This window comes from Patella vulgata, chromosome 2 (genome assembly GCF_932274485.2).
Source record: "Patella vulgata chromosome 2, xgPatVulg1.2, whole genome shotgun sequence".
NCBI lineage: Eukaryota > Metazoa > Mollusca > Gastropoda > Patellidae > Patella > Patella vulgata.
Window position 1 is genome coordinate 17,168,222 of NC_065880.2, and position 25,107 is coordinate 17,193,328.

The 25,107-nt window shown below is 33.5% G+C and overlaps 2 protein-coding genes across 3 annotated transcripts in view; one reads left to right on the forward strand and one right to left on the reverse strand.

The window, feature by feature from the left end:
- Positions 1 to 50: 50 nt before the first annotated feature.
- On the forward strand, positions 51 to 5,929 carry LOC126811115 (caspase-1). Its single transcript, XM_050536586.2, has 5 exons — positions 51 to 146; positions 3,038 to 3,338; positions 3,575 to 3,750; positions 4,317 to 4,449; positions 5,172 to 5,929. The coding sequence occupies exons 2-5, from the start codon at positions 3,086 to 3,088 to the stop codon at positions 5,375 to 5,377; spliced, it is 768 nt and encodes a 255-aa protein (XP_050392543.1). The 5' UTR covers positions 51 to 146; positions 3,038 to 3,085; the 3' UTR covers positions 5,378 to 5,929.
- Positions 5,930 to 7,245: 1,316 nt separating this feature from the next.
- Positions 7,246 to 25,107, reverse strand: part of LOC126811106 (ras association domain-containing protein 2) — a 34,958-nt gene continuing 17,096 nt past the window's right edge. For both annotated transcript variants that reach the window (XM_050536572.2, XM_050536573.2), the window contains exons 3-11: positions 23,664 to 24,061; positions 17,496 to 17,574; positions 15,789 to 15,956; positions 15,240 to 15,428; positions 14,329 to 14,430; positions 13,942 to 13,993; positions 13,315 to 13,484; positions 12,766 to 12,863; positions 7,246 to 12,208 (exon numbers count right to left, since the gene is read on the reverse strand). In XM_050536572.2, the coding sequence (XP_050392529.2) occupies positions 12,151 to 12,208; positions 12,766 to 12,863; positions 13,315 to 13,484; positions 13,942 to 13,993; positions 14,329 to 14,430; positions 15,240 to 15,428; positions 15,789 to 15,956; positions 17,496 to 17,574; positions 23,664 to 24,061 (1,314 nt within the window). In that variant the 3' untranslated portion in view covers positions 7,246 to 12,150. The remainder of the gene's footprint in view (positions 12,209 to 12,765; positions 12,864 to 13,314; positions 13,485 to 13,941; positions 13,994 to 14,328; positions 14,431 to 15,239; positions 15,429 to 15,788; positions 15,957 to 17,495; positions 17,575 to 23,663; positions 24,062 to 25,107) is intronic.

The following is a 25,107-nucleotide window of genomic DNA, read 5'->3' on the forward strand; positions in this document are numbered from 1 at the left end:
GTAACACAGAGACACACAACGTTATACCAAATTTAATGGAATATGTGATCAATAAATGCCGAACCGTTGTGCTCTACTTTTAACGTATGTGTAAGAACAAGACATGTATACCGAACACTGGATATAGTTCAATATATAATAATTAGGTAGGTAACTTTAATGGTATATCATTACAGACTCACAAATTAATGATTTGTTTTTGTTTTTAAATAACATTGTCGCAACTTAACTACCCACCGCACATGAATATTTTCTACCGGATAAGCCTGTTAGGCTGTCAGAACTCCAACAGTTGTAATTATCGGAAATTTTTGAAAATCGTAAGCACTGTTTATAAATTTCAACATATCGGACGATAATTTAGTATAGGTAGCGCGTCTATACGTGGACGACGGGCGCAAGGACTGGCGATATAAAAAATAAAGAAATAGAAATGGAATGGATCAAATTTCTTCACATTGTAACATTAGATAATGTAGGTGCAGCATTCACCGATATACATATCTTTCGATGAATCTTGAAGAAAATAAACTATTGTCATTCCGTGACGGTATAGCCTATTACCTTGACTCAGGTAAGATGACAAATTGGTTTCATGAAATCATCAGTTATTTAGTTGGGGGCCCTTGTTCGTCATGGAGGAAATGGAATGGGGTATATAGACCGGGAGCCCAGGGGGTCGACCTAGCTGAAAAGTGTACCACTTTTCTCCTATATGGTATCAATGTATGTATATCTGGTATCATCAGAATGTAAGTCTGCCGGGTTTCTGGTGGTGGGTGTGGTATTCCACGCCCTAAATGCCATGATCCCCGACTAGGCTAGATTAGCTCAAAAGTGTCTTGGGGAGGGGGGGGGGGATAAAATCACGCAAAATTGTTCTATTTTATTCATCCTTAACATATATTTTAAGTTTCGTCTAAATCGGACATAAATTGTTGGCACGGGTCATTACCTAAGAATTTGCGGTCTGGTGCTGACGAAAATCATACTTTTGATCCTTAGCTATGTTAATCTTCATCTGAATCAGACCACAAATTAAGGACTCTAGTTTAGAGGGACTACACACTTTATTATTATACAGAATTCACATTTTCGTGAAAGGCAAAGGCCATAACCCAAGAAGTTGCGGTCTGATGCGCACCAAAATCGAACACATCTTTTACATATTTTTTATGCGATAAAATCACACCAAATTGTCTTATTTTCATATATTTTTAAGTTTCATCTGAATTGGGCCAACATTTTTCACAATTATTCGTAAAAGGCAGGGACCATAACCCCAGAAGCTGTGGTCCCATGCGCATCATAATCAAACCCATCCGATTTTTGTTGGCAATAAACATGTAAAGAAAAAAAAACACACACAAAAAACAATCACGGTTAACGTCGTGCCATATGTGTATGAAACATTGATGGTTTTCCATAGAAATTGTGTTTTTTTGATATGCTCAATCGCTATATGTCACTCAAGGATTTTACAATAAACATATCAACATCCGATAAAAATTGTGCACTCCAGACCGTCCACAAACAAATGTGAACGGGCGGATGGACGGACATTGGTGTCGACATAGACCGTCCACATAAAAATGTGGGCGTTTAAAAATCCTCTCCAAACTCTCCATGGGTCTAGTGCAGTGATTCTCAACCAGTGTGCCGTGGCACACAGGTGTGCAACGTGATCTCCCGAAGTGTGTCGCGAAATTTTGAACGGCACACTAAGAAAATGCGGAAAACCATGTGATCCCAATTTGAGTATCCATTGGTGTCTACTCATGGTAACTTCATAGGTGTGTTTTTCTTTATTTAGTTTGAGTCATTCTATGTTTCTATGACTAGTCTATGTCTACGGTAATATGCCATCTGAATTACCATGTTTTTATTTTGCAAAATTCAAATATTCTTCATATATATTTAGCCAGGTGTGCCGCTATTTTTTCACGTGTTCCAAGGTGTGCCGTTTGCAAAAAAAGGTTGAGAACCACTGGTCTAGTGGGTAATATTCTATGAAAGAATAGCCGAAAATTTCAACCACCTTTGAAAATGAAGGGCATTTTGAAAATCAAGTGGCTAAACTGACCCCAAACGGACATCGATGCAAAGTTTTGTGCATGTATACAAATTTTTACATTTACATATTGTTACATATTTTGATTTAATTTAAAAATGATGAAGCGAGGCTTAGCTTCGAACAACCAGTGCGGTGGTCAGAATTAATGCACACATCTTGTTAACTAATATTTTGGTTCGCAATAGAGTAATTTGAATGAAAATTTTAATATATTCATTTTGCATTATCTATTTTCGCACTATTATAACAAGAATAGCTAGCTATTTATCTAAATCTTACATAATGTATCTTTAAAAGTTTAATTATTAATCGTTTATCAATTATCAATAGCTAACCAATAATTATTATCTAGCAAACTTATATTAAAGGGCTAATCCCGATAATTTTTTGGAGAATAAAACTGTTTAATTTGGTTTTAAAATTCCTGAAAATCCCCTACCTAAGGGCCGAGCAACTAACTCAATATTTGTGATAAGTTTTCAAATAACTGAAACCCGTCAGTCTTCATCTGGAATTGGAGACCGGTGTCCCAAGCTGTATTATGCGGTGTCTAGATAAAACCAGACATTTTCTGTATAAAAATAATGTGTAGGTGAAATTTACCTTTCATTATCAAGTACAGCATTTGGGTCATTCACTGTATAGACCTCTCAATGAACGGGAATCGATTATCAGGTCTCCCAACGAAAAAATTGACCCGAAATCTTAAAAGAGTTACGTGTCCGGATAAGCAGTTTTGATGGTCACATCCAAACGACTCAATATTTTGAGCTGAAATTTTGAGATACGGTCAATACACCATTCCTCGATATTTTGGCGTTTAAATTTCATACATACTCAGACTTTTATTTTTGAGACTCTGTTCAAATAAGGGATAGTCCCTTTAAATGTCCGCGATCGCGTAGATAGTGAAACGAAAAATATCAAATATTAAAAAATAATATGATTATCTTTTTAATTTAGATATCCGTTTATAAGAAAATTAATAAACTAAGGTTTAACTACCTACGTATGTCCCAAGATCTTGGAATAAAAGCTGGACCTAACTGTAACCAGAGGTGTAACAATGACACGTATTGTTTCCATCATGGCAAGCGAGGAAAAGCTCTCATATTCAACCAAAGCGTATTTGACGATCTGCCGAGTAGACATGGAGCTAAACATGATAGAGAAAAAATGGAAAGCTGCTTCCGATATCTGAATTTTGATGTGGTAGTTCATAAAGAATGTACAGCAGAAGAAATATTCTTATATCTGGATCAAGGTAAAAATTGAAAAAAAAAAAATATAATATAATATAATACATGTGAAAATAATTAATAAATGATCATGAATATAAAGCTACATACCAAGTTTCATGTGGATCGAATGAAAAATGTATGCTCGTGTTCACAAATTAGTGTAAACGGACCAGACTGGGGACAACAACAATATACATTTACATTAAATCTAGGTGCATATAACAAAATAGCTTTTTTGTTTGTTTTGGTTTTTTTGCAGAAGCTGAAAGAGATCATGTAGATGAAGATTGTTTAGTTTGTATATTTATGAGTCATGGTTCAGATGGTCAAATTAATGCACGTGACAATTCTATTCAAATCTCAACCATCATGGATTATTTTAACAGTAAATCCTGTCCTTCACTTGAAGGCAAGCCAAAATTATTGTTTGTAAACGTAAGTAGATCGATCGTACTGTTTAAATTCTAGAGAAAGAGAGAGAGAAATGGGGTTTAACGTCCACTCGACACAAAATAGGTCATTTCGGGACTAACATATAGTTTAATTTTATTTCAATAATTCGCTTGCGCGTAGGGGTCTTTAGCAGTGGGAGGAAACCGGAGGACCCTTAGAAAACCCAAGAGGTTGGACAGGCGACCCTACTCCTTGTCACGTACAACCGGGGATTCGAAACCACGCCAGTTGACTTAATGACAGACTTTATGGTACAGCACGCACGTGCTAACCATTCAGCCACCCAACCCCCCTGTTTAAATTATTCTTGAAATAAATGAATTACCAATAAACCCCATAACAAGTGTATCTTCTTGACCAAGAGGACGTCACAAGATTACGTCTATAATGAATATACATACCAAAACAAACTCCGATCATAGATTTAAATGTGTCAATTAATACTCGCTTGTAATACCATCTCTGGGACTAATGTTTATAGAAATAACTACGAGTTCTGATGAAATTTTTCCTGTAAGCTTATTTAAAATCATTGCACATTTTTTTAGGCATGCCGTGGTGATAGATTAGATACGGGTATTGATGTTGTTGATGCTGCAAGTGTTGAAGATATTGTTGAAGCTGTTCAGATGGTGATACCTGTAGAGGAAGATTTTCTGCTTGCTTGCTCTGTTGTTTCAGGTCTTGTTGTTTATTTAATACAAGTACCCTTTTTTCCCATATTTTGATATGATTAAATCTCAAACTGAAAAATTCCAAAAAACACCCCTCTTTATCATCTAAATTGATAGTGCCAAGTGGTGTTTGAGATAGGGAATTAAGACACTTTGTTAACAAACTCATCGTGTTGAATGAAATCATCTACGACCAGAAAAAGTCCTCTTTAATTCATTTGATAAAATGAATTATTCTTATGGGTTTGATGTTGTTCTGAATTCTGAATTACCGTCTTCATTAGCCCAGTCGGAGCAGAACAGTAGGACGTTAAACCTCATTTCATTGTTCTGAATTAATAATTTCCTATTTTCACCTCATGACCCAGTATTTGTTATATATGATATGTGTTTGTTTTCCGGTTACGATAGTCGCGGTGGTTCAGTGAGAAAGGCACAGACTCGATCTCGGCGTTAGCCGAGAGAGTTCCACGGGATTTTCCAGCGTGGTTCCCCGTGGCAGTGGTGCAGAATGGAGGGCCTGGCAAGGAAATCGTCTTGTTGTTCGGGTGGTACGAAAAACTGAGGTCCCGTGTACACGTTGGCATGAACGTAATATAACCCCATGACAGTTGAAATTCGAAATAAGAGTAGGCTGTAGCGCTGCGCTGTCCAGGCAAACTTCCCCTGTATGATATACGCCCTTCTTTATTAGCCCAGACATTAAACCCCATTTCAATTTGTTTTCAGGTTACGCTTCAGCTAGAGACTTCAGAAAGGGGTCTTGTTTTGTGTCAGCTCTGGGAGAAGTATTACAAAAACATGGTAAATCAATGGACTTGATGAAATTGTTAACAATAGTCAATGCTAAAGTGGCTTTAGAATTTGAAAGAAAAGGAGGAACGAAGCAAATGCCATGTGTTTATAGTACTCTCACTAAAGATGTATTTTTATGAAACAATCCCGGTGTATTCACGGAGATGGGTAATCGTATGTGTGTTCACGGTGGAGAGTAATCGCATGTGATCATGTGTGTTCAGTGAACTTCACGATGAAGGGTAATCCACGTGCGATCATAAAAAGTAATCAACATCAATACAATGTGATACTAACATTGCTTCGTTGATAATTTGTAAACATGATTTTCTAGTGCTATATACCGAAGATAACATCGACCTGCCTATATATTTAAATTTTGTGTGTGCAGCTTTTATATTAGTTAAACGGCTTTGATGTGGAAAAAGAGCGGTTTTATAAAACATTAGCTATCTTCTAAAAATGGTCTACAATTCCCGAGCTTGGGACCAATCATCAAAATATTTGAGGAATCGCAAAAGCAAATAACAACCGCACCGAGTTTGATGTAGCCCCACCCCCACCCCCATAGTCACATATTATGTCACACACGTACAGGTGCTGCTACTTTTTTTTGCAATGCAACAAAAGGTTGTTTTTTGTTATATTTAATAATTATTATTTGTTAATGTGCAATTTTATCATAGTAATGGTTTACTCAGCAATAAAGATGTACTACCTAGTTTTTCATTTTCACAGGTTTAACACTTATAACCTGATGTATTACTTTTTAAGTATTATGAAATGATTTTTCCGGACTCTGGTGAGGAGAATATTAATGAAATGAAGTGAGGTTAAAAGTCCTACTGTGGTGGAGAATAGAACCAGAGAAATAAAATGAGATTTATGGCCCAATAGTTTACTACACTGACTGGGCTAATGAAGAAAATTTTGCCTGGACAGCGGGGCTACAGGCTAGGCTACTCATTTCGAATTCCAACTTTCAAGGGTTCTTTTACGCGCATGCCAATGTGTACAAAGGACTTCGGTTTTTGCTACCATCCGAATGACTAGACACTGTCCTTGCCAGGCCCTCCGCCCCGCCTGACCACTGACAAGGGAGGGGGTGGGGGCACGCTGGGAAATCCCAAGGAACTTTCAAGGGTAACACCGGGAGCAAACCCGAGACCCTGTCATTGTTAGCTAACCAGCGTCTTAAGAGATACAGAAAAAGAGAGTCCCTTATACACAGACAATTTATATTTGTCCTAGACGAGACAGTTACTCACTGAATAATGATGCGTCTCAAGAGCAGAAAATGTGGGGTTTCACAACTTCCTGTAGACTTGTTACAATCTCCGATTATCGACTGTAGTTTACAGATTCACAATCCACCCAATACCCCGATCAGACAAATCTACACAACAACCGATTTAATAATATACACAAATGATAAAAAGATATTGGGACAAATGAGTATAAGTACGAGTATAATAGCGTTGATCAGAATCAATGTACAGGATTACTCACCGTACTCAAATTTACCAGTATTCGGTTGAAGTATTCTTTGTACTCGGTGCTTGTACAAGATTTCGTAACAAAGTGGATCAACTCAAGATCGTACGTAACTAACCTACGAAAATTAAATGGTAGGGTGAGTCTGTCGTTCAGATCGACTCAAGATATGACCATTGCTGGCAGACATCAAAAATCAAGGTGTCAGGGTTAAAACTATTCTAGCAGCGTGGCTCTGGACTACAGTCTAAACAGAAAAATGGCTAATCTATGTCTATATATGGTAAAAGGTTATTCAATGATTCTGTACATCTTAAATTAAGATACTTGAAACAATGCAGACACACTGCTTAATTTAACCACAGGAGTCTGACCTTCTATCCGTATATATATGCATACACCATGTCCAACCAGACAATATATTATATATTGTCTGGTTAGATATGGTATATGCATATATACACGGATAGAAGGTCAGACTCCTGTGATTTAACAGAACACAAAAACTTTTGAGTAAATTTTGATAAATTTATTCAGGTTAATATCCCATAGAAAAGAATTTATTCAAACAATATCATATTACTATTTGACAAAACCATATCACATGATAATATGGTGTATATAAAGGTAACAGGACTCCTCCAATATTCTATGGGAATAAACTGACAAAACATACAATATCACACAGGTATTTCTAAAATAATTATCACTGAAACTAAAACAAAATAAACTGGAAGCTCAAATTAATATCAGCAGATTTAAGTCCAGTGTACACCAAGGATCATTTGTCAGCCATATTTCAACAAATACAGTTCTATGCAATGTTAATGCATTGTCCGTGTGCAGCACTCAGATCACACTTACAATATTGATACATAGTGTAATTCCTGCCCAACAGAGCAGGGACTACACTATTTTCATATTTATCTCTTCTCTACTTGTATCATTTAATGATCCAGTAGATACACCAATTTAATTGAGTTGTCCAACATTTTTTACTCTTTCAAGGGAGTGTTGCCATCACAACTGTATCCCCCCAAAATGGTCATGTTGTTTTAGAATCCATACTTTAATAACAGTGCTAGTTTGTTTGATACTCTAACCAGTGGCAGGCCAACATCTTGAGAACAGTATAAAGATAAACCCTTATATTGCAACATAAAGTGACTGGACCACAACATATTATTGCTGAAGACTTTTACCAATAAGAAATCTGTGATGAAAAACTGCTGTAGTGAATGCTGATTATCAACAATGAGAAATGTTAGTCACAAATAATCCTTGCCTTGCACTGGCTTTTATAATTATTATTTTCAACTGTTTTTCCAACTGAATACAGAGAACAATTACATCAGAAGCTAAACCCCTTTGATTTAGGTAACAAAAATAAAATGCTGAATTGTGTTGTGGAATTTCTATTAATGATGGAACAGGCTATACAATTACAAGTATACTTTCTGTTTGTAAGAGTTTACTAATTTAAGTTCCATTTGTGACTGATCGTTGACAACAAAATCAGTTAATGATATATCAAATTTTGGCCGTGCACCTAAATAAAAGAGGTTGTGCCAATTTAAACGGAGACAAACAATTCTGTAAGTAATAATGAATTTTTGGTTTTAACTCATTAAAATCGAAAGTTATAATGAGTCTCAATTCTTTGTTTTGAAAATGGGGATGACATATTAACATGCTTTAAAATACAGATGTGACATCATCCTTCGATGTTGGCGTACCATTATTTCCAATAATGTACGAGCAACTTGCCAATCATACATTATCTATACTAGATGAAATATTGGACTCGCGTGACGTATTTCATTGAAGCGTCTGTATTTTAAGTTGTTTAATGGTCTCGAGCTAAAGACATTGCGTAATATATTGATGGTCTCGAGCTAAAGACATTGCGTAATATATTGATCAATATATTACGCAATGTCTCGCTCTCGACCATTAAACCATACATATAGAAGACATTTGAGCATGAAAAACCTTTAACATCTTCAACATCAGCAACTATTAAGAATTATGTCTAATGAAAATAATGTTAACTTTAAAAAAAAAAAAAAGATATCTTCATAGAATGTGATTTTCAAACATTAATTAGCTATCTTTACAGATTACATTTGTTTAAAAAATATTTTGTAATACATGTACATGTTCCATATTTAACTGAATAAGTCTTAATATTTACCACCAAATTTTAGTAAAATTTAACTGAATAAGACATGTCAATATTTACCACCAAATTTTAGTAAAATTCATCATTCTATAAAGTGCACAATTTGGTGAATAAAATGACACCCTAATACAGATTTGTATGCTAATTTCACTTGCTAAACACATTGCAGTTATAAATTCAGAAGGATGTAATTCAGCAGGAACATCGGTAAATATAGAAGCAAATCTATTTTCTTTTATGTGCATATGTTGTTTTTTTAAGTGGGAGAGAACCCTCAGTGAAGTGCATGTGATAGAGTATACATGCTTTACAGATTGAATATAGTACAAACAGATTTCAGAGATTAGTAACATCGTCCAAATGATTAATACTAGTTTTTATGTACATGTTTAAGTATATTTCTTTGGTGTTGAATACTCTATCGCTGATTAAATAAAAAGAGTACTCATATGAAAGGTTTGATACTGGAATGTACATCTAGTTATAATAATAAAGCAAACAGTATCCAAATAAATTATTTGTCTAAAATGGTGGGTTATTTTATTACAACAGCAGTCTGTAATTATTCAACAGAAAATCAATTGTTTCAGAAAGTAACTAAAACTTTCACTGAATCAAAAATCTTTGGGACGTCTGTATGCGGTATGGGTTCCATGTTGGCTGTATATGCCAATCAAGACTGAGGGCTAAGGAAAATGACTGACACTAGATCTGACCCATCCGCCATTTTGCATGCCGGAAAAATAGCTTATTTTTCAAAACCCAATTTCCAAACATGGTTACGAATAATGCACACATATAGAAGCCACATAATCACATAAATTCCGTTTCAAATTTAGAAGAAGACAGAAAATAATTGTTCTAAATACCATTAATCATTAAGCTAGAACTGAAAAATTCAAATTCACTAAATTTAGTCTTCAGCTAATGCATTATGCTGTGTACTTATTTTCTGTCTTCTTCTAAATTTGAAACTGAAATTTATTGTACAACTTTAGCTTCAGTGAGACAACTGTATACACCCTTTATCTCATCTAAACTGACACCTTTAATCCAAAATGAGTAATTTCTGTATATAATAATTCCAGTACTCACAATATGGTTGTATTGATTGCAATAAGATTAAGATAATGTTTTAGGTTTAATCTGTTAATTGATGTCCCTTTCGACGAAGCAAAAATACAAAAAAATAAATGTCAATCAAAACAAAGTTGTAATTGATGAATATGAAAGACTATATACAAATCAAGTCACATTATACAACTTGTATTATAATAATATATTATATATACAAAATACATATTAATAGCACATTATGCCACTTCATAACAAAAACAAAATTATACAAAACATATTAAATATTGCAATAATAACAATTAGTTACTGTAGCCAATACATAACCAGCTATGTTTTACAATCATCAAAATTCTAAAGGATAATATAGTAATATTTATACTTTTATAGATAGTTCTTTTGTCGACAATTTGCTTAATATCGTAAAATAACACTGGTCTAAATGATTTTTGTACTATAATAAATGCAGAGAAAAATATTGCATTTGTCTTCTATCAGATCACAAACAGAAACATGTCATCATGCCTGTGTTAGAATTTCACAACCTTATCTCTGGATAATATATATTCCAATATATTAAGATTAAAATAGAATAGTCTATGTCTCATACAGTAATATCACAAATACATTATTGTATAGTCAAATTACTCCATGTCTATGTCTTTGATATAGTAATATCACAAATACAATATTGGTAGTCAAATTTACTCTAGCTCAAAATAATTTTTCATATTACAAAAACTGACATAATTTGAACAATTCATAAATGATCATATGTTTTAAAGTTTCTACATAATTTTAAGGCATATTACCACGATTTCCTCTGGTAGTAATTAGATCTAGTTTATAAAATATTAATTAATGCTAATTATGATATGTTCAATAATTAATATGAGCTATGTAGTAAAAGATTATAAATGTAAACACATGCACAAACTATATCTTTTGAGCTTTAATAACAAGAGCAATATAAATCCATGCATTGACACCAGAATGGTGACTTTAGATCACATGTATACGATGGGAGATAACTATTGAAGACATAATCAAAGCAAACACATCAATTGCTTCAACACCTGAACACTACAATTAAAATATAATGAAAGTTCTATGCCATTCTCTGTTAGATAAATGAAATGTATTAAAGGTAGATTCAATACTAAATCATCAAAACATTTTACATCCTTTGTCTTGGGGGGGGGGGGGGGGCGGAACCCAATGTCTAAGTATCTGAACTCAAATAATTCTTATGGATTACACTTACATCCAAAGGAACTGTTGATAGTTTTGCTGAGAATTCTTGAATGTTGACTGATCAATTCCATGACCATATCTATTAGTTTCCTCCTTTTCACAAGGTAGCTATTTTCTAATAGTCAAGAATTTTTTTTTTATTGCCTTTATATTACTTCTAACTTGAGACAAAGAGTACCAAGTCAAACTGTGACAGTGGTAAAAAGAGGAAAAGAAAGTAAGAGCGACCAACTAGCCCTAATGGTGTTCAAGAATGCCTATCACAGCAAAGACTACCTTTCTCTTTTCCCCAAACACATTCACAAGTAATACATGTACACAAACAGTCAAATAGAAATTATGATAGTATCATCTAAAATTGAAACTCATTCAGTAATAACAGTATTGCACTTATTAATAATCATGTAAAAAAAAAAGTCAAGATGATATTAATAGTCAAAATCAGTAATCAGTATCTGATGTTAATCTAGTCTGTCAATAATGATTCATTTAAATACAAATAGGGCAATACAGTTTATTATAGAAAAAGAATACATTTTGTTATTCTGAACCCCCCAATTACTGTTTTAAATAAGACATCATTCCATGGTGTGGATTGGTTTTATCATCTAATTTGTTTAGATTTTATGCAATCCAGGGATGTTTTTGTGTGTAATATCAAATAGATATGATCTTTAAGTTAACGTTTATTATAATATGATGAGACTAAGACAAAAACTGGTTTCCAATCCATATTTCGTTTAAGTAGTTCAGATTTTAAGAAGCTGGAAGATTACACTTTAATTCACTACTTTCCTTTAATGAATTATTGAGCACAATGAACTATTAAGACAAGTTACCTGTTGATAACACAGTCTTATATTAATTATGATTTCCTTACAGGTACAATGTGATTGCACTGATTATTTACTATGCTGTTTTCTGTCGACTAATTCGGCGAAGCATGATATCTTTTGCTTTACTATACCTAGAAAATAGAAATAACAGTCATATACACAATAAGTAAAAAAAACATTTTAATTGTATAATTAAATTGCAAGGTGGTATATTAAAGATACATCATGTAAGATTTAGATAAAGAGCTAGCCATTCTTGCTATAATAGTTCGAAAATAGATAAAGTAAAATGAATAATTTGAAAATTCCATTATTCATATTACTATATTGTGAGCAAAGATATTAGCCTTTGAAGGTTTGACAAGACATGTGCAATAATTTCAACCACCGTACCGGTTGTTCGAGGCTAGGTCTCGCTCCTCCATTTTTAGCTAAAATCAAAAAATGGTTGAACTGTTCTAATCTATTTAATATCGGAGAAATCTGATGCCATCAAGAGTTGATTATGGTCTGGATAAGTTAATTAATGTCTAATTAATAAGTTAGAAGACATTTCAGGCCTAAATAAAGACCTGCAATAGGCAGATTTAGCTCTTGCATGATGTATGTTTAATGAAATGATTTTACTGACTTACAATAGTCAAAATCCATGTTCAAAGTCTTATCTAGTCATATTAAATCAACTTACTTTTGTTTTATTCTATAAATATCTTTCTCTTCATCTTTTTCAAACTTAACTAAAATTCCTTTAAGAGCTGCCTCTGGTAATATTAATAGCTGTTCAACCTATAAAAATTTATTACATATGTAATAATATCAGTCAGTGATCGCGTTGGTTCTGTTCCTATGTAATTATGTAGGTTATAATAAAATAAAACCAAGTACGAACCATCCAAACCATTAGACAAAATTCGAAGTCCTAAAAAAACGGTATAGGCAAAATAATATATCTAAAGAGATACTAAACAACAAATACTTGTAGTTTTCATCTCTGTACCACCTCTGACATGAGATCAAATGTATGGAGAGTGTAGCAGTCCTTGGATAAACCATTATTGTAATAATGTTTGGTTACAATCATAAAACTTGCAAGATTCTCCTCAGTGAAAGATTATTCTATATCAATTAATCTATTTTAGGTACCGTATCAAATAAACAGAAGTAATAATATGAAATTTACATGATTCTGTACAAATATATTTTTTGCTGAACAGATTTTTAACACTAATTCATTTACCTCTTCTGGTAAGTTCTCACTTTCTTCGGTTTCTATTATTGGCATATCAACTACTGTTCCTTTTGGCACATGACCAACTTCTTTTATAAAAATCTTGGCCTGGTTTTCATCGGGACCAAAGTTTAATCTGTGTAATAATGGATAATCTGTGTCTTTTAATAATTTTTCCTCTACAATATAAATTATATTAAGCATTAACATATAAAAAAATATCACTTCAATTTAACTAAAAACATCATTATAGATTTTATTAAAATAAACAAATATAATTATAATTCTATATATTTCATATATCACTCCCCTAATTATATACACCCACTGCAGCTAAGTTGTCAGTACAGTCCACAAAGGTTGTTATATGTATTCTTTTGTAGGTAATTGGGGCATCATTTAAAAACCAGTAACCCTAGGCAATACTCAAGTGTATAGGTAACAATCCATTAAGTAACTCAGATTTTGCACACAATCTAAAAAAAACCCCACCATCTGCAGTGATGTGCAATAGACCATGGACCTTCCTGATACCTCTTCCCTATCCCACCCCTTGAAATAATTACATGTTAGTTATAACAATTATTATACAGACATAGTCATAAGGAACTAAATATTATAATTTATTGATCATACCTCCAGTATCTAAGACAACTGTTAATACATACTCATCGGGTTGATTTTCCACCTGTTTTCAAAAAATATAGACTTTTTATACAATTTTTAAAAAATTGAATCAAAATTATGAAATCTGTTGGAGCTATAATAAACAGATATATAGATACCTAGTCATTTTTTATATAAAATATACCAAAAAAGCTGTGGAAGATTTTTACTTGATATAGTGAAATAGGTCTAAGTGTTATCTCCTCATAATTATACTTGGAGATATCGTTTAATATCAAAAAGCTGATATAACTTGTGGAATGCTTTACTGATGGATAATATATACATATTTTAAATGAAACTTCAGTAGAGAAGTATCAAGAAGATATCTGAAGATTTTTTGGTACATCACCATACCTTAAATTTTTCTAGCAGTGTTCTAACAACATCCGGTGTCCTCATATTATTTGATACCATGACACTTGTACAGCTACCTAATACAGGTGTAAATACACTCGTCTGTAATTACATAATTATATATATAAATATACCAACCATTAATAAACCAAGAACATCAGTATTAAAATATCTCTCATCTTCAAATTATTCATTTTACATCATCAAATTGAATCTTAATGTGATCGGTTTTATAGTCTCGTATGAATAATATCGTACATTGGTCGGCAATGAAAGATATTGTCCATTGGTTCTATGGTGGCTGATGAATAGTATCGTCCATTAGTTCTAAGGTCGGCAATGAATAGTATCGTCCATTGGTTCTATGATTGCCAATGAATAGTAGATGAATAGTAACGGCCATGCGTTCTATGGTTGTCAGTGAATGGTATCGTCCATTGGTTCTAAGGTCGGTTAGTCGCTGATGAAAGGTATTGTCCATTGGTTTTATGGCGGCTCATAAAAGGTACATAAAATAGTATCGTACATTGGTTCTACTTTCACCAGTAAATTGTATCGTCCATTGGTTCTATGATTGCCAATGAATTGTATCGTTAATTGGTTCTATGGTTGCCGATAGATTGTATCGTCCATTGATTCAATGATTGCCAATGAATAGTATCGTCCATTGGTTCTATAGTCGCCGATGAAAGGTACAGTACTAGTATAAGAATAAAACTGTTGTTATGAGAAAAAGCCTATGTTCATTGTACAATTATTCTAAGTCTTCTAAGAATCATGTAATAGTAGGTATTTCTCGTATCTTTAAAACATCTCAGATTCATGTTCTAATTCAGAAGACTTGCATTTCTACTGTTTAGGATATTTGTAAAGAAAGTGGGCAAATCACTAATATTCAAAACTCAACTTACATCATAATTATATATATGACCATTAATTGATGCTCTCTTCCATTTGTTTGGTCTGTCTCCTCTATATGCTACTGTATTAAACTTTCGAATTCTCCGAACCACGACATCAGAAGTCGAAGACAGAAAATTGTCGTCCATGGTGCTTGGAGTTGGTGATTTGGGTGGTGGGGACTGAGGAGTGGGGGATAGCTACAAAATAAAATGTTAAACAATTCTGCACACCATATATCCATTACTGTATATAAAAAAATGAGGGAAGGTTTGCGTTAGTTATAATCATTTAGACCTCTAACTCTAAGAGTATTTGTTAGGTTAATATATCAAAATTGATTACATCTTGCTATGGATTGTGTTTTCATTAAATTTATAGGCTTAACATGAAAAACAAACATTAAATTCGTTTTCATTACCTTTTTTTCCAAAGTAAGGTGTTTTTTCCGATAACATTGATTTTTAACATAAAAAGATCCAAAGCTTTTCACGATATAGCAGCAACCAAAAGCCAAAGTGATCAATAGATAGCCACTTACAAAGCATGTATGTACTCACCAGTCGAATTGGCTTATCAATTTTAACTGAATCTTTAGGGTAGTATAAACTGTGTCTCCAAGAAGCCACTGGAGTGGCAGGCAGATCATCACATTGTTTTAATCGAATGGGGTTCCCGACACCCCAGTAAATTCTTAACGGACCATTTATAACCAATTCTCCTTCTTTCTATAAATATAAAACAATAACACATTCATCAATTAAATGAATATTTTTATTATTTCCAATTTTAATTGTAACCAATAATTCACATGCTAGATAAATCATTTAGCATCATCTGAAGATTAGAATTTATGCAAAATTAAAATCTGCCCCATTATAGAATGACAGATTTGTCATAATTTTACATGTACCATAATATATTATACTGATAGATGATCATTAGGCTTTAAATAAAAGACATAAGATCTTGTCATCTACACTATTATCTGGGTTGTCAATTTATATTTTTTGTTGAGACATAAACATTTAACCAACACTCAATTCCTGACTTGTTTTACACCGATTTTAATTTGTGGAGTTTACCTAACAAACACACTTGAAGGGCACTTATGTAATTAACCAACACTGACAGTACACACTCCTTTTGTCCAGATCTTACTTTCAAATAGAGTTTTATGAGAAAGCTAATTTCAACTGTTTTGTACAAAATAGTGATTGACTATTAGAAATAATAAAGCAGGAACAGCCACATACTTTCGATGCTATATATATATGTATTTTGTATACACATATCAAATTAGGTAACATCATATACAGACTTCAACAAGTAAAACTAAACTTCATTAAAATTATAGTTCTAATGGTCAGCCTAAATAGTTGATTATAACCATATTATTTTAGCTATTAGGAAAATATTATCATATAATTTAGAACATGGTTAGCAGATGGTAGTTAGGCCATAGGACAACTGCCAAAAATAATACCATAAGATAGCATTATCTATTCACATATTTATGGTTAAGTGGAACCAAAGAATTGAGGATATGAGTGGTCGACTTACAGCTACCATCTGTATATAAATAACAGTATTGATGAAATATAGTAGTATATTCATTCATTAGGTAAAAATTTAAATAAGTTAATTATTATTAACTGTTAACTAATGTTTGGCAGTTTGCATGGTAATCACACTCATTGCTAGTGCAATTTTCTACTTAACACTCTTCTCCTCTAAAATTGATGAAAACAGGCATTTTCTCTCTAAAATTTGTCAACTTAAAAACTATGCAATGTGAAACAAAAAAGGAAAAGATACACATGCGCACCAGCATTTGAGTTGGTCAATCTATTTAATAGGTTTGTCACTAAGTGACATTTCATTCAATTCTACATTAATGCAAAACTCAATGGTTATTTTACAAGATTTATTGTAATTCATCTAAAATGATCTAACAACTCTACAAAGATGAACAGCTGCCAGTTTTCTTTTCTAATTCTTTTGTTATTAAAATGAGGTCAAAATAACTTTTTGTGGTATCTAAGATAAGACCTATTTTTGTGCTGGTATAAAGTTTACCTTAGTAACTAATACCATCAATTCAATGGAAAATATAAATCTATATAACTCATGAATACTGTTATCACCTAATATATTGTGATATATTTAAGATAGATCTATGTGCATGTAGTTTATACCTTAGTTACTAATACCACACAGATACTTATAAAATAAAACAAACCACAATATAATTGTAAAGAACTCACCAATTCTGTTGTCACCTGATGTCGTACTTTTCCTTTATAATATCTATTATATTCTTCTACTTTATCCTGCATTTCTTGTCTATAATAGAACAATATCTGTGTTTACTTTAAACAGGCTAAAGGTACATACAACATATGTATATCTACATGCATGTATCTGTCAAATATATACATGTACTCATCAATTACAACAAGTTAATGATATAAGTATCTACCACATATCCTGGTCTTAGTATAATCAAATCATAACACATTTTAATATCATAAGGAAGTAGTTTTGCATGTATCGATAAACCTTGAAATATCTGCCTCAAGTACATGTAGGCTACTCCAGGGCTGATTTTTAACTGTGTTTAAACACCTGTCAAAATTTGGGTCAACTTCACTTTAACATTTGAAGCAACTAACCTATTACCGTCCAACAAAACTCTAAGTTTCAAAATGGCATGCTTATTCATAGACACATATTTACTTGAACTGGTGTCACTTATGTCTTTGTACAGTATTCATTTTAAAGCAGCCATTCATTAATACTAATTTATTGTTTTGAAATACATGTATATTCTAAACAGTCTTTCAAATCAAGCACCTGAATTTGAATGTGAGATCCAAGACATTGAATTTTCTTTGGTTCAATGGACAAAAAATAAACAAAATAAAAATGTAATGTATTGATCTTTTAAAGCAATTCAAAACGTAATACCAAACCCTTATAAATGGGCTTTATTTTATTCATCATGTGCCAATTGGGCAGTCATCTTTTAATCTCATGATAGTGACAAATGGCAGCATGCCACACCCAATGAAATTATTTGGCAAGTGGACAGTTAAGATATAAATTTGATTGCATAGTTAAGAAAATGTAATCTACTAATAATACTAGTATTATCTGTATTCAAGACAGATTTATCCAATGGTGAATACCATCAACAATTATAACAATAGCCAGATCAGTACTGTCTATTTTCATTACATGTATTCAATACCAGAATGATATATTGCTTGTGTTATAGCCAAATAGAATTTTATTGCATTGCAATGCCCTTTTAGGACAGCATACAATATGTATAGGTGAAAAATATAAGGACAAGAATTATACACCGGTGCAAATTCAGTAAGACAATACAAAGCATACATACAAGATACATGTTATATATATATATATAAAAAAAAAACCCAATATGCGCGCATAAAATACATACAGGTAAAAAAATATTATGAAAACATATGAATCAATTATCTCTCCTGAAAAAAGAGAACTACACAATTGCTGCAAACTGTCAGTATACATTAGTTCCAATCTCATTTCACCACGAGACGATTCCTTATATCTATTCAGCCAGTGCTTTATTCAGATTTCTGCTAATTCACTCAATTAAAATAATCTTGTATCTGGGTTTGGGGGGGGCGAGGGGGGGTGGGTGTTGTTATTTCAGATGAGGGGAATAGAATGATTTATATTCCCAGTAATATGAACAAACAGAAATTTGAGTGCAAAGTAAATGGCTATAGTGACTAGATAGTAATGAGTTGGAGATATTCCATGATGTACATCAAAAACTTTTACCACAATATCATCGGACAGGATCCAGAGCCAGCAGAGGATTAAAAAAAATCTCTGAGGTATTTTAACCCTATGCTGAATTAATCATCAAGCAAATGTTAATTTTTGATGGATATCAAAATAAATAGTTAATGCCAAAGAATAATTACATTGAGTTGCACAGGATCTTTTAACCACAAATTTGTTGAATATAAAAGAGCAGAGATTAATTCAATTCGATCAGACAAAATTACAAAACAACACAACAGCCTGGGGAACTGGAATGTTTTCATACAGTACTCATATTACTAGACTAAAATGTCAATATACTACAACCACATAGAAATGAAAAGAACTAACTTTATATCAATTACTGACACAGTATATCTTATTTCGCAGTTTCTATACACATTAACTAACCTGTATTCATCTGTTCCTTTATATCTTAACATATAATTACTTAGACTTGAAACAACTTGAGACTGACGCATTGCTTTACCATTATTATTCATTTTCATAGCTTATCTTTGGAATAAAATCCAACAAGAATGTCTTAATAGTATCAACTAAACTAACAAATAAAATTCTAGATCAAATTATTATCAATTACACAGACTGGTAGTATGATGTCAGGAAATGACCGAAGTTCCTTCCTTTGACTAAGTGAAAGCTTTAAGTAAGGTCATATGAAACCTTCCATTTATTAGACAATTAGTAGTCAACAACATGTATGATCACAGTGTAAGTAATACCACAATTAATCTAACAATGGAAATGATATGAAATGGGGTTACGGTTAAACGTCCTACTGTTCTGCTCCGACTGGGCTAATAAAGATGAAATGGAAAGTTGGGGTTTTTTTTAACATCCCAGAGACTACTTCTATACATTTCTTGAAGACTCTCACCAGTTTTGGATCATACTAGAAGTTATTAGAGGGGTTGTGCTTGTGCATGTTAAAAGCACCGGATCCCACATGCCAATGGGCTGACAGTGGGACCCTGATCTAAGTATCATAGTGGTGATTGTATTTGGGAGGTAGAATGATGGACCTAGAAAATGTTTATCATCATAAAATGTTTTATTTCATATTTTCATAAATATGATATAAATATTAACTGGATACCTCACTTCTTCCATGTAGCAATTTGTCATCTAGTGTCAAACAAAACACTGCACAGTCTTGCATGTTTGCTTTAAAAATTCAACAATTTTTGTTTTGCACATCCATTACTTTAAAATCGGATAACCACAAATGATTGCTATCATATCATTCAATATTCAATTATATTTTTTATCAATACCATTTACATCATTTTATGATGATAAACATTTTTTTCAATTGATTTCAATCATTTTGAGACTGAAAAAAGGGCATCAGACATTCAAATTCTCATCAGAGCGTAGAATTCCTGTCATTTTTATTCTGGGATTGGTTGTGTGCAGTATTGCTTTGTATCTAACATTATAAGCATCGTTTAACACATAGATGGAAAATATTCATTTACTTTTAATCACTGCAACTTAATACTCAATATCAGTTTACATGCAGTCAACACAGAAAGTGATTCTGAATTTCATTTATGGATATGCGACTGGTACATGGATGGTAAAGGAATGGCACCATTATTATGTAGATGTGTATGTTGAAATAAATGGTAGCCAAAACTTTAGAAGTTATTTAAAATAGCCATTTCAGAACTGTCCAACTAAAAGTACCGGTACATATTGGGTAAATATAATGCAAGTAAAGTGTGGTGAAAAGATTTAATTGCTGTCTACGGTCTAGCCCATTCTATTTCTAAACTAAAACATATTTTCTGGATATAGGTTCAGCCTATATCAATTTGTAAACTCTCTAGGCATAGGTATGCTGGGGTCACGGTGGCTAAGTGGTCAAGACCATGGCTCGCTAGCCTGGAGGTTGGGTGTTTGATCCCTGCATTGTCCGAGAAAGTTAATCCAGATTTTCCGGCGTGGTTCCACCTTGTCAGTGATACAGGACGGAGGGCCTGACGAGAACAGCTGACGAGAACAGCTGTCTAGTCGTTCGGATGGGATGAAAAACCAAGGTCCTGTTTACACATTGGTATGCACATAAAAAAGATCCCTAATTGACAGTTGGAATCCGATATAAGATTAGGCCGTAATGCCGCTGTCCAGGCAAAATTTCCCTCATACGACATTGTGTGGCGTATGCCCGTCATCATTAGCCCAGTTTGGAGCAGAACTGTAAGACGTTAAACCCCATTTCATTTCATTTCATAGACACACTACTATAGAATACTGCAACTGTCTACACATGTAGCCTACAATATCAATACAACAATAACACTACGTTCTTCAATCAGGACTGACAATTTACTGATTAAAGGCCAAAATTAAAGAGATCGGTCTTAATCCTGTACCGTACTAGATATTATACATATCAAAACATTGTGGCAAATATCATTCATATTATAACCAAACCAACACTCAAATGCAACACCAACAAAATGCCTGGCACTGATGCCTATAAATAGAGGAGAACTAAAGTGAGTAGATTTTTTTTTCCATTATGCTGGTGTTTTCAGAATATCTACAGAAATCTATATATTGGCAACAAAATTATGATGTCCTTACCCAGTCATAAACAAAGAAACCATGGCAGTCACATCACTTTACTGAACATAAATAAACATGTGATTTTTGTTATGTTATCATCTGTAGTCCCACCAGACCAACCTACTGCCATCTGGTGAATGGGAAACATACCTTTATTCAAGGGAAACAACTCCACATTGACCTGCTGGTTGAACAGATTTAGCAGAAAGTGTACCTGCTGACAAGTCCTGGAAATAAGGTACCTGTCACTGACAACGTCAGGCACAGGTTCAGGCTTTGTCAGGCACTAAACCTCTGGAGCCTGTCATTTTGTCTGGCACTGATTTGTCTTTTTTATTGATATTATTAAAACATGTCCGGCATTAAGTTGAAAATGTCAGGTACTATTTCATTAGCGCCTGACATTTTGTCAGGTACATGTAAAACCGTTATTTCCAGGCCTGAGAACTACCAATGTCCAGTATATAGTTTTTCGTTGTTTTATAGTTAAAGGCATATTCACGGTAACCTTAAATTTAAATAACACCAGCTGTTCTAGCATGTACAAGCATACTCTGCCTTTATATACAACACTTTACTATTTTTTTGTGCTTGGATTTTAGAAGTCAGGGGCTCAGGGCTGAAATAATTTAGGCTAAACCAATTTAACTTTTAGTTGGGTTCTTAAGGGACTTGCTTAAAATGTCAAAACTTACAACTTAGAAGCTAAGTAGTATTTGTTTTTAATTATTTATTTTTCGCAAGAATGGCTCATTGAGTAAGGTGCTGACTCACTAACCGGAGCTAGGGTCCCTGGTTCAATCCCATGTTTGGTCGAAAAATGTTCCTGAGGATTTTTCAGCATGGTTTCTAACCTGTCAATCGTGCCGAAGACAGGACCTGTAAAAGCAAAGCTCTAGTGGTTTGGATGGGATAAAAAAAACTGCGATCCTGTGTATATGTTGGCATGCACATAAAAAGAAATGCCGTTGTTCCAGCAAATTTACCTGCATGGCATATGCCCGTCTTCAAAAGAAATCGGCAGAAAATTTTAATTTAAATTAGTGTGGTCTTCTAGAGGTCAAGGATTAAAACTGTGTGACCCTACTCTAGGCCTGGAAATAAGATGCCTATCAATTAAGCTACAAGCCATGTATAAACTCAAGCAATGTGAGGGACAATTTTTCTGGCATCATATTGATATTTTTTTTATGGATGTCCAGCACATAGTTCAATATATTAGCATGGGCGTCACACATGGGGGGGTCCGACCCCCCCAATTGTTTTTCTGGGGGGGGGGGGGGTCTGAATATACTTGGACCCCCCCCCCCCCCCCCCCCGAAAAATTTTACATAAGCCCAAATTCCTATTTATTTACAACAATTATTAGGATTAGTTAAGATTCTATCTGTATAAAACCTGTACATATCCCAATATGGTTTATACTGCAAAAATAAAACACATAGAGAATCATCCTGGAAACATGTGTGAAGTGAAAAGTACCTGTGTTCCATAAAATTGTGTCTAGTTAGCCTGTCAGTAATATTTTGTTAATTTTTTTCTGCCACTTATCAGAGTGAATCGCATGTAGGTACCCAAAAACATAACCGCCTAAACCAAATATTTATCGCCCGCTCAGCCAGCAACGTAACCATAATGCTTTTGCACACGGTGTCTTGGACAGCATGGCCACATAGTGTTTGTTTATATTTTTTAGGGGTTTTAAAAAATGGGTTAGGGTTAGGGGTTAGGTATACTTTCAACAGTGCTGGACATTTTATTTCCAGAGCTGATCAACTCAGTTTCCAATTGAAATAAAATGGAATGTAGTAGTGACAGCCGAAATAGTAAAAAAACCTAAACTTCGATAGTGAAAAAATCTTGTAAGATAAATTCAACAGTTGATATATAATTACTGAAACTATTAGAAGGTAAGTTTCCACTTTGTAAATAGGACAGACTCAAAATGCTAACAAGGGCGTATTATCTCTTCAAGCCATTTTATGTGTTAATTATGCTCAAATGGATGTATATGTACTTACACATAGGCATCTGTCACAGGTTTCTTTTCGGGTTTTTCCTCATCTTTACTTGAAGAGGCCTCATGATGAGATAGCGATCGTTTAGTTCTAATTGTAGCAAAATCAAATATTTCTCTTGTAGGAATACTGTCTTCTCTTTCTGGTGGTGAATGTATGGGTGAGGAATGTCTTTGAAGTTTTGAACTTGCAACTTTTGAATGTACTGTTGTTCCGTTTTCTTTTGTTGATGGGAAACTAAATATTTCGGTTTTTAACATGTCCAAATCATCTGATATTGTTACACCATTTCTATTTCTTTGAAAGTTCGCAGGAGATGATATATTGGAACCGTATCCCACAAGCTTTGGACCATACAGGACCATGTAACATGGATTATGACAGTATGGTAGACCTTTATGCTGAAATTTAAGAAAAAAAGATTTAGGTGAATTATGATCCAAATTGGGGTAAAATGTAAAAATTGTACTAGTATACATCTTGTTATATCCAAATTTGTAAGGTTCTGATTCAAACGGAAATGAACATATGGCATTCTCGGCATTCTCTGAAACAAGAAGAAAATTTTAATGGCTGATATTGAATGAAATATGTTCATCTTTTAGGTGTTATATGAAATAAGTTAAAAATCAAAACTGCATGGTAATTAGGCCTTACATGCAGTAAGTAAGTAACGTACATCTATTTTTAAAAAAAATTAAAACCCATTATAACTCATGTAATGATCTTTTGTCTGTAGTTTGACTAGCCAAGTATTCAGTAAACTAAACTCATATTTAAATATGTGGATAAATAATAGAAGTCGAGTGAACAATCTCTTTCAGTTCAGAATTTGTGGTCAATGTCACTCAGAATTTGACTCCTAATATGAACCAAAACGAAAATACCTGGGCGACTCTGATATTAACTCAACTGATTCCAAATACGATCCGAAAGCTAAATGTTTCAAATCAGTCAGTTCAGATTCAGGTGGGAATCAAACACTTCTATTGTGGAACCCCCCGGGTAAAATTCAGGACAGGATCTAAAAATAATTTGGGGGGGGGGGGGGGTTGGGCGAATGATTAGCACGTTCGCATTTTATCATAAGGTCTGTCATTGAGTCAACTGGTGTGGTTTGATTCCTCGGTTGTACGTGACAAGGAGTAGGGTCGCCTGTTTAACCTCGTGGGTTTTCTCCAGGTCCTGCAATTTCCTCCCAATGCTAAAGACCCCTAACGCAAGCAAATTATTGAAATAAAATTAAACCATATGTTAGTCCCGAAATGACCTAGTTTGTGTCGAGTGAACGTTAAACCCCATTTCTCCCTCTCTCCCTAAAAATAATTTAACAAACTAAGTTTTAAAAAATGACAAATATATAAAACTATTTGGTCACTCTATGGACCCCCCCTCCCCTAAAAAAAAAAACCCTGAAATATCCAGCCCGCAGTATTTCAAAGTTCAA

Coding starts and splice junctions, on each gene's coding strand:
- LOC126811115 (XM_050536586.2), top strand. CDS start 3,086: ATGTCCCAAGATCTTGGAATAAAAGCTGGACCTAACTGTAACCAGAGG. Junction 3,339..3,574: donor ATTCTTATATCTGGATCAAG/GTAAAAATTGAA, acceptor GTTTTTTTGCAG/AAGCTGAAAGAGATCATGTA. Junction 4,450..5,171: donor TGCTTGCTCTGTTGTTTCAG/GTCTTGTTGTTT, acceptor ATTTGTTTTCAG/GTTACGCTTCAGCTAGAGAC.